Genomic DNA, 10,731 nt, shown 5'->3' with positions numbered 1-10,731 from the left:
AATACCTTTATAAATACACACACACACAGTTCAGGAAAACTTTAGTGAAACTAACATTCAGGAAGCAGTTGATTTGTCGGATAGGAATGATTCTAGCCACAATCAGTTCTTTACTGGAAACTTTTTATTTTGTTTTACTTCTTTGTCTACATCCTGGTACATTTCTCACACAAACAAAGAAAAACAACAAAGGTTAATACACATTTTTCAAACAAATCAACCGACTTTAACTGCATCAGTTTGATTCTGCTTTAACAGTGTAACGAAAGAAATGATTAAAATACAGTCTTAGGCATTAAACATTGTTATATGTAGTGGAGCCTACTGGCTTCTTCATTCCACCATCTTAGAAAGTGCATAATTGTCAGGAAAAAAAAAGTACTGCACAAATACGTTACTGTTCACTAAAGATACAACTAGTTAAAATGAACCTTTTAAAGGGTACAACAAGTGGTGTTAAAGTCCCGTTGTGTTCCCTAAAGCTACATTACATTCTCTTTTACAGACGGAGAGGTGAATATCTGGAAACTTTCATTTGAGTATTTTGTAAAATTAAAATTAAATAAGTCTCCAATATAATCTCCAATTAAAAAAAGAACAGGGTACGGTTTGATGTTCTTTAACTAAAAGTACTGAATATTCACCCTTGAGGGAACCACCACGGTGGCGGTTTCTCTGAGAGTACAGCGTATGTCCAAAAATATTAGACACCACTTATTAATTCAGCAACATTAAGATTCACCTGTAGTTTAAAACTGAAACTAATGCTGGAGCAGCTGCATTAGCTGAAGAGCATAAGGCCAAGAGTCTAACAGTGGGGGGAAATGTACCACACCATTGGGCTGTGGGTCTCTCATACCTTTGGAATGAACTGGGGTGGCATTCATGAACCAGAACTAAATCATCAGAACCTGACCTCACTAATAATTACACAGCTGCCAACGAATCCTCATAGCAATGTTCTACCATGATTTCCTTTCTTTAAAGTGCTGCTGCAGGCGAAGGAGAATGCCTAATTAATGATCTATATTTAAGAAGAAACACTGGCTGGGCTTGTGTCCTTTAACATTTGATGCTATGGTTTATGTAATATTAGTATGTACTGCCAGTATAAATTAGTGTCATTAACGGCTAAAGCTTCAGAGCGCGTCCACAATAAATCAGGCTGTGATCTGACTTATGTGCATTTACATTCTTGTCTTTTTGAAGAGGTAGTGTCATACTCCACAGGCAGCAATAAAAAAAACTGTTCCTTCATAGTTTCATTAAAACCTTACAAAACCTCATAAAGGAAAGTGCATGGAGCAATTAAGGGACTTGTACTTCAAATAAAACTGGTCTCTTAACAAACTTCTCAAAAGTTTTCTTTGTTGAAATAAAACTTAGTCTTCCGAGGATCCACATCTGAATATTTTACGCATTTCTTTTCCAAATCTTTCGCTAAAGCAGCCGGGCCACACAGGAACGTCCCCACCACTGACCTGTAGGGAAAGGTTTAAATATCATTATATATCATAAAATCCCACCCTTCAGCAAAAAGAGCCAATCAGATCGCTTGATTTAAACAATAACATCAACTGCAAATACGAAAGTCATTAGGTATTTTATTAAATATAAAATGAAAATGAGAAAATGATAATTTACTATTGGATTTTGTTGTTTATAATGATTTATAAATCTTGTTGAAATATATGTAAATGATATTGAAAGTGTAATTTGATTTGATGTTCTGTTGTTAAATACGTCTCTGAACTCCTGTGTCCACCTGAGAGAGTGAGACCCTTAAGATCCTCTAACCAGGGGCTTCTAGCGATGCCCAGAACCAAACCTCTGACAAAGGTGCAGCGTATGCTCCTAAACTCTGGAACAATCTCCCCACTGACATTAGACATTCAGTCTCAGTGCGTGTGTTTAAAAAAATATCAAAGACTGTTATTCTGTCGCTTTCAGGAACTCTTGATTTTGGTTGTCTTTGAGTTACTTTTAATGTTTTTGTCTTTGTTGTTTTATTATTTTTATTATTATATATATAGTTGATTATAATCCAAGTTATACGTTATGTCCCAGATCTTGGCTTCAGAAAGATTCTCTAACTGGACCTTAATGAATTTTAATTAATTACCACTGCTCTATACGACTTTTAAAGAAGAAATAATTTGAAATGGAAAAACCTGTACGTATTGATTCATTTGAGGATGTGGGTAATATATTGGGCTCAGAATCAGAAAACGTGGACTAAAATGAACTCTTCTAATTTCGCATCAGTGCTGAGACTTTAACATTGTCTTTAACATTGTCTAACTTTATACGAGTCCCTCCAATCACACGCGTTTGGGAGAGGGCAAAGACAAGTGAAAATGACACAAAACTGAAAAAATCCCACTTGACTAATGCAAAGAAGTTAGAGCACTGAGCTAAACATAAACCAGATGAACTTGTTGTTCCAGACCCTTCGTGGTGGAAACCCAGTAAACATTTAGCCGTTGATTCAACATTGAAATAACGTAATGACTGCCGTCTAATCAACGTTCTCTTAAGGTTGAAAATGAAAGTTGAAAAGACGTCCAAACACAGACATTGAAAAGACGACTATTAGACGTATTTTGGACGTCCACTGACGTTATCGATTGGTCACCACTTAACTAACTTATTACGATGGATTTTGGACGTCCATTGACGTTTAAAATATGTCCTTGACGTACAGACTACTTTTAGACCTATTTTAAACGTCCAGGGATGTTCCTTGTTTACTGAGAAGGGTCTGTGAGCGGTGTCTTGTTTCACTCTAGAAATGAACGTTTTAGTTGTGGGAAGTCATTAATATTTGATAAAACCATTAATACATTAATCTTTTGGAGAAGTTATTTAGTGTAGATTCATTATATTTCAGGTCAAACCAAGTAACATAAGCTTATTTTAAGGTAATTTAAAACTCACGAGGGATTCTCCTGGCGAACTTGTTCGAACTCTTTGTCCCAGTTGGGTCTTCCATAATGAGTCTTCTGCTTCAGTCCAGTGATGACATCAGTGTCTTTATCAAAGTGCACCATCACATGAGTTGCCTGTAATCACAAGATAAACAGTGAATTAAAAAGCGTTTGCGGTGTTTTCTCAGTTGTTCCAATGTCCTCGTTAACGTTGGAACTCATTTTCAAATTTGAGAAGTTTGGGGTCAGTTAATAAACAAACGGTGTCCTTATTTTACAAACTACTACACGGGTGAATCAGCACACGGCTCTACAGGTTACTGACGTAATGAAATGATTAGATGTTAAAATAGTTAAGCATTAACATTAGAATTCATTTCATCTTTGAATGAATCTTACGTGAGTTTGGTCCCAGCCTGTGAGGTACAGTTTGTACGTAAGAAAGTCTCTCAGTCCTCTTTCCTCCATCTCTTTCTCCAGAACCTGCAGCAAGTCGGCGAACCACTCAAAAGCATGAGTCTCTCTGCACAGCCAATAAAAGTAGATCTGCACAGAAAAACGAGCAAAACAAGTGTGAGAGAAATATCAGTCTGAAGGATGCTTCTCTGGCATTAAAACGAACAGAAAAATACTGTGGTGTAGAGGAGCTGCCTGTTTAACTGGTGAATACATGTAATATTCTCATTATGTGATTGTCATTTCTGTTTATTTCTAGGTTCTGTTTATTTTATTTTCTTAAAGTGTCTTATTCCACTGTGGATCGTTTGACAGTTTTATATAAAAGCCTCTAAAATTGGGTAAAGAATCTTATTCTCACAACAATCTCTTAAAGGGAAACACTAATCTTCCTACCTTTCTCGTGCGCAGTTTGGGGTTGGAGTCTTTAAACTTGTACCAGATCGATTTGAGGATGGAGGCAAATGGAGTCACTCCAATCCCAGCTCCCACCAGCATGCTAACCTCGTAATCAAACACATCCTCGCTGGCCGTCCCAAATGGACCGTCCACTCCGATCCTGCACGGGAATCACACACCAGGCCGTTAGCTTTTCTGTCTGTCGCTCATGTTCTCACCACTGCTCCTGTAATACTGCTCTTGAATATTTAAACCATATATCTATCTATAATACAGCAAAAAAATAAAATAATAATAAATCAATTAACCAGTTAATTAATTTATTTATTTATTCATTACGCAAGCCTCCCCATTCTTAGGCCCTGGACCACCCCTCACAGCTTTTGTGGTAGAATGCCATCAAATTCTCAGAGAAATGTTCTAGCATTTATTCCAGACGTCACAAAAAGGTAGACCACAGTCCCGGTCCGGACCCGGACCTGTAACTGATAAACTATTAAGAGCTGTTTAACTTTGAACAGAGTGTGTGTTTAAAGCGGTGTGACTCTTCTAGTCGTTACGGTGCAGGTTTAGCGCTCCAGGAAACTCACAGACCAATCACATGCAATTCTGCACAGCACACCTGAGGCTCCTCAGCCAATCAGATCTGTGCATTATTGAGCAATAAGAGCCAATCCGATTGGTTAGGGAAAAGCAGTAAAGTCAACTGCAACCACAAAATCATCAGGGATTTTATTTAAAATATGTTTTTTTTTTCCCTAAATCATTGTTTTATTTGTACATTTTACTTGAAATTACACTTTCAAATAAATTTCTTGAAGTGTATTTAAAAGTGTAATTTGATTTGACATTCAGTTGTTAACGACAAAAAATGAGCTTTAAGGCTTTTTCAGTGTAAAGAACATGGCACTGATTATAATGCAAATTCATTAATATATAATAATACATTAATAATATAATATACATTATGTTCCGGACCTTGGCTTCAGAAAGCTTTCTCTAACTGGACCTTAATGAATTATTGATTACCTCTGACCTAGTGGAACGAGATCTAGATTCAGTCCTAGAACTGTAAACACTGTTACTGCAGAGAAGGGAAGAACAGATGTGCAATTATATTTGTCATAGTTTGTCACAGCCATTTCTGTGAGGATATGATGGCAGCCACATTAGGAGGTGAGGTTAGGTACCGATGCTGAGTGATAAGTAATTAGCTGGAGCTCCATCATTCAGAAGTCTTACAACCCAGTGCTGGTTGAGTGAACACCTCTCGGGCAAACTCTTGGCATTAGTCATGGGAAGGTTACTCTGATGTGCAGCTGCTCCATACCATGCCATTTATTAAATACGTTTTTTCAACAGATTACACAAACTAACTGAACACTATCGATGGTGATTTGGACATGATGTAGTTATGAATACATTAATAACATTACATTTTAAAGGGCCATTGAAATCAATAATTGTATTGTGTATCGACCTACTTTGGTCCTTGACTCCCTTCTGGTAAGTTTCCCACCATATTGATGAGCCTCTCAGTCCAGTCTCCAGCTTGGCGGATGTGGATGGTGAAGAAGTCCTCCTCCGGGGCTGAGGTCATTGTAAATGGGTGCCATTCCAGCTGAGAAATGTCTGGACAGTTCAGAAAGACATACTGCCCCACATCCATTTTGAAACCAGACTTTATTAACTGCAGCTCCAGGACTTTGGATGGATGCATGACAATCTGAAGTGGAGAAAACGACAGAGATCCTGCGTTACTGAAGTATCATTGCAAAACACACTATAGAAAAAACAAATGAGAAAGCAGCAGTTTTAAAATCGACTTTTTCAAAACAAAACAAAAACTCAGTTGTGTTTAATTTCACCAACTTCTTTTTTTTTTTTAATAAACAAACACTGAATTTCTAAACTGGAATCTTGCAGTAGATTGTCGTTTAAAAACAGATGAACAGAGGGAATTTACGTGCTCTCTAAAATGCTCTAAGAACACCTGAGCAAGTCAGGTCAAGACAAAAAGCAGCTTCCTGAAACGTCCTGCTTTGTGAGTGAGAACAGGCTTAGAATCAATGCTCTGCCAATCAATCAATAAATAAATAAATAATCTATAGAATTTACATTCTGTAAATAAAAGGAAATATGCTCCTTTCACTTTTGTTTTGAAATATTGCAGACATCAAATGTGGAATGAGTTTAAACACAGAACGTTAATTAAGAAAAACATTAAATTGTGTGTTTTTGTAAAAATATTATTTGCTTATTTATATATTTAGTGTTTCAAATATTGTCCCAAATTTTATAGAGGACTTACCTTTTTGTATCTGACCGTCTGCATGTAGCGGATTAAACGCAGTAATCTCTCACAGATGTAAATGACCATAGGCCCAATCACCCACATCCAGGTCTGAAAACCAACATCCAGCACGAGAGAGTTACACCACAGCCCTAACATTTCTGACTGCAGCTCACACTTGGTTCTTTGGGTTTCATTTACTCTTGTTTTTCTTCCTTTTTTCAGTTTAATTACAACAAATGACGCAGCAAAATATGATTACATTAATGAAATGATTGAGCAGATTCATTAACTCTGACCTGAGGAAAGCCTCCAGCGAACTGTGGAATTGGACATTCTGGAATTTTCCCCCAGTTTTCAGGTTGGTTTTTACAGAAACTCGTATCGTGAGGAGGGTCAGTCTGCACCTGACCTCGAACGATACGCCTGAAACAAATGACATCAGTTATCTTAAGCAGTCCTCTGTGGCCAAAGGTTTGTAGACACCTGTTTGCCTAAAGTTACTTGTGAAACGGAGGGTACAAAAAGGGTTTTTTGTCATTTATTGCCTGCAGTAGCAGCCTCTATTCGCTCAGGGGCTTGCTTTCAAAAGATGTGTTGTGTTTTCTGTGGTTTTGACTTATTAGGTGTGTTCGGCCTCTACAAAAAACAGGGTTTGGTTCTTCAGCTGACTTCCATTTTGATTTTCTACACTCCCTGTAAGATCATTGCTGTAAGGATTTGATGGGAGCCACATAAATATTAGAGAAGCCAATTGCTGATGTTCCAAATGTATGGGATGATGCTCTAACACACCAGAGAACGCACAGCCTTTGTACACCTCTTGCCAGTTTATTTAATGCTTTTCTATGGAGATTATTAACTGTGCGCAAATTTGAACAATGAAATTGTGAATGTTTAAGTAGCTGAAATATTCATATTCATAAATATTTCTATTAAATATATATTCTTTCAGATGGTGCGAGTGTCCGAAAGCCTCACCCAGCTCCGTGAAAGACGAGTCCGGCAAAAAAGATGATGAAGAGGTGATGAGTGTACCAGAAAACCTCAAAGTAACTTCTGCGGATCACTTCCATCGATGAGGTGATGATGAGGATGAGAGCGAGGGTGATGACGACCCCCGTGAGACCAGCAATGGTCGTGAATGCAAATATTGTTGGAGTCTGTGGGAGACGAACACGAAACATTATTAATTTCATAGTAAATCTTTTAATGGGCCACCTTTTGCCTTTTGCCAGCATTTCATTCACACTGCACTAATGAAATGTCTTAAATCTGCGGAGGCAGGCAGTAACTCCATGTTTGTGGATGTTAAGTTTACTACATCATTTGAACACAGCACAAGTCCTTCATACTGTGTGTAAAGTTCATGAAGAATGGACCAATATAAAGGGTCCAAAATTACTTGGAATATAGTATTTTTACATTCACTTCCATTGTGTTTTTTACATCTATTTAAAAGTTACTATTGTGGAAATCTATGTTTTGTTTTATTTTTGACAGTGATGATATATTATTGGCTTTTGATGTGGAGGAAACTATCTGCCAAATGCCATAAATGTAAATGTAATCATTACAAGATGAGTGCCCTAAAACAGAAGAGCAAAGTCCTCACAACTAAAAAAAAAATTGCAGTTTCTGTGCTGATAAACACTGTTCTACGACGTTACACTGCATTTCCACACAAACATTCACAAATCAAGTAGTTTTGGACAGTACATCTACTGCAGTCATTCATTCATTCATTCATTGTCTGTAAGACCTATCCAGTTCAAGGTCGCGGTGGATCCAGAGCCTAACCAGAATCATTGGGTGCAAGGCAGGAACACACCCTGGAGGGGGCGCCAGTCCTTCTCACACACACACACACACACACACACATTTACACCTACGGACACATTTAAGTTGGCAATCCACCTACCAATGTGTGTTTTTGGACCGTGTGTGAAAACCTGAGCATCCAGAGGAAACCGATGCAGACACAGGGAGAACACACGACACTCCTCACAGACAGTCACCCGGAGGAAACCCACGCAGACACAGAGAGAACACACCACACTCCTCACAGACAGTCACCCGGAGGAAACCCACGCAGACACAGGGAGAACACACCACACTCCTCACAGACAGTCACCCGGAGGAAACCCACGCAGACACAGGGAGAACACACCACACTCCTCACAGACAGTCACCCGGAGGAAACCCACGCAGACACAGGGAGAACACACCACACTCCTCACAGACAGTCACCTGGAGGAAACCCACGCAGACACAGGGAGAACACACCACACTCCTCACAGACAGTCACCTGGAGGAAACCCAAGCAGACACAGGGAGAACACACCACACTCCTCACAGACAGTCACCCGGAGGAAACCCACAGAGACACAGGGAGAACACACCACACTCCTCACAGACTGTCACCCGGAGGAAACCCACACAGACACAGGGAGAACACACCACACTCCTCACAGACTGTCACCCGGAGGAAACCCACACAGACACAGAGAGAACACACCACACTCCTCACAGACAGTTACCCGGAGGAAACCCACGCGGACACGGGGAGAACACACCACACTCCTCACAGACAGTCACCTGGAGGAAACCCATGCAGACACAGAGAGAACACACCACACTCCTCACAGACAGTTACCCGGAGGAAACCCACGCGGACACGGGGAGAACACACCACACTCCTCACAGACAGTTACCCGGAGGAAACCCACGCGGACACGGGGAGAACACACCACACTCCTCACAGAAAGTCACCTGGAGGAAACCCACGCAGACACAGAGAGAACACACCACACTCCTCACAGACAGTAGTCATTATATCACATTTAAGAGCATGAACTGACCGTGGAGTCTGATTGGACAGGGTTAAGGTAAGTTGTGTTATCTTCTTTCTCATCTTCCAGATGTGAGAGGTTTCCAGCGAGAGGGCCGTATCGTCCATGTCTGCTGTTAATGTACCACTCCACGTTCAGTAAATGAGCGATGGTGTGAACCGCTGAAGAGTGGAGAGAGAAGGCAGAGAACTTCATTATTATCTTAATACTTAGGGTTAGGAGTCTTGCTCAAGGGCATTTCAGTCATGATGATTAAGGGCTGTTCTTTCACTCACACAGCCCTCCATTTTTTAAACACTTGTTCAGTGGTCCCAAGCCTGCTTCTCTAATCTTTACAACATGGCTGCCCACAGTTTTGTATTGTATTTCTTATCTTTTTTTCATATTTGGCAATAAAATGTCTAAAAATCTAAAAATACTCTGCAGAATAATGTTTGAGTTTCTGGTGTTTGAGGAAATGATAACCCACTGATAAATAAGGTGTCTCATAATTCAGTGACAAAAGGTTGTGGGTCATTTATAAAAAGGTCCACCATTGGTAAATATGTAGTAATACACTAGAAAAGCATTTCCTCATCCTCTTCCTGTATTAAAACAGATTAAATTACAGTCATTATTTAGCCTCGAGCTGAAACGTGTGAAGTTACATCTTCACTGTGGAAGTAACTGTATCATTAACTTTCCAGGCAAACGCTTATCTTTATGAATGTAGGTCTAACCAAAGTCATTTCCTTCTGGTAAATCTATTTAGGCCATGTTTATATGACTTACCAGTCATTAAGGCAATCATATAGGCAACCAGCTTGTGGAAGGTGAGGTTTTTGTCCAGCTGTTTCCTCATAGTTCGTCCACAGCACTGCAATCAGAACAAAGTTTTTTGTCAACCATCCCTCATCAAACGTCCATCACAAACCTGTTCTCAAACTAAACAACCTTCTCCTGCATCAGTGCAGACGCTTCTTTTAATAAAACGAGTCTGATTCAACTCACCACAAATGAACCCCTGAGAAGGGATAAGAGGTTCCTGCACACTGGCAGGAGGATGAGCATGCAGTTGAAGTTGAGAACCGCAGCAGGAGCTCTGGCAAAGGCCAATGCAGACTGAAGAGCAAAAAATTCATTCAGAAGTAAATTCCACTGATTTTTCAAAAATTCAACAAGGTTCTGAGATTGTCGTGAGCCCAAAGTGAGGGCTACACATGCTTCGATTATTTTACCAGCAACATTTCCTCCTGTTTTTGTGGAGCATCAATTTCCCCCCATTTTATTATATTATCGTACTGTTATACTGGTGTTGTTGTTGTTGTTGTTGGGTGTGTGTAGATGTACTCACTCCTAGCAGTTGTCGCGTGTAGAAGAACCGAGGACCCAAGTCATAAAACAAATAGAAATGAACAAACAAGAAGATATTGATGCCCATCCAGACCACCTGAAAACAAGTAAATATTTTGTGCAATTTTAGATGGCTTTAAAGAGGTAAAATTATACGTAAAATTATATGTAAACGTTTATAAACAGTCAACTCCAACTTTTGTCCAAATACAAACATATAGCTCCAAAACAGTAACTTTGTAGTTACTGGTAAAATCAGAAATATATTAATAATATTTCTTACCAAAATAAACGTCTCCAGTCCATGGTTTACAATCCAGTTACCCATCTTCTCTCTCAGCGCAGGTGTGATCTGATGGAATGCTTGCAGGGAGCGCCACTTTTATTCACGTGCCTGAGCTCTGACCCGCCCCATTTGCCACTCACACACAAGGAAATACTTCACTTAAAATCTATCAATGTCCAGGAAACT

General features: G+C 39.4%; 1 protein-coding gene across 1 annotated transcript; it reads right to left on the bottom strand.

Annotated features, from left to right (window-relative positions):
• Window positions 1-107: 107 nt before the first annotated feature.
• Window positions 108-10,601, bottom strand: nox1 (NADPH oxidase 1). The gene is made up of 13 exons (XM_066648471.1): window positions 10,543-10,601; window positions 10,261-10,356; window positions 9,918-10,028; window positions 9,699-9,783; window positions 8,937-9,088; window positions 7,057-7,238; window positions 6,375-6,501; window positions 6,094-6,186; window positions 5,267-5,508; window positions 3,780-3,942; window positions 3,327-3,473; window positions 2,938-3,062; window positions 108-1,481 (listed from the first exon to the last, which is right to left on the bottom strand). The coding sequence occupies exons 1-13, from the start codon at window positions 10,585-10,587 to the stop codon at window positions 1,355-1,357; spliced, it is 1,695 nt and encodes a 564-aa protein (XP_066504568.1). The 5' UTR covers window positions 10,588-10,601; the 3' UTR covers window positions 108-1,354.
• Window positions 10,602-10,731: the final 130 nt, after the last annotated feature.

Source organism: Hoplias malabaricus, chromosome 17 (assembly GCF_029633855.1).
Source record: "Hoplias malabaricus isolate fHopMal1 chromosome 17, fHopMal1.hap1, whole genome shotgun sequence".
NCBI lineage: Eukaryota > Metazoa > Chordata > Actinopteri > Characiformes > Erythrinidae > Hoplias > Hoplias malabaricus.
This window is presented reverse-complemented; position numbering and strand designations above follow the sequence as displayed.

Excerpts from the sequence above, each read along its gene's own strand:
- nox1 (XM_066648471.1), bottom strand. The coding sequence starts at position 10,587 with ATGGGTAACTGGATTGTAAACCATGGACTGGAGACGTTTATTTTG. Across the intron at positions 3,943-5,266 it reads GAAGGGAGTCAAGGACCAAA|GATCGGAGTGGACGGTCCAT; the intron begins GTAGGTCGATAC and ends ATTCCCGTGCAG. Across the intron at positions 1,482-2,937 it reads GTTCGCCAGGAGAATCCCTC|GTCAGTGGTGGGGACGTTCC; the intron begins GTGAGTTTTAAA and ends CTTTCCCTACAG.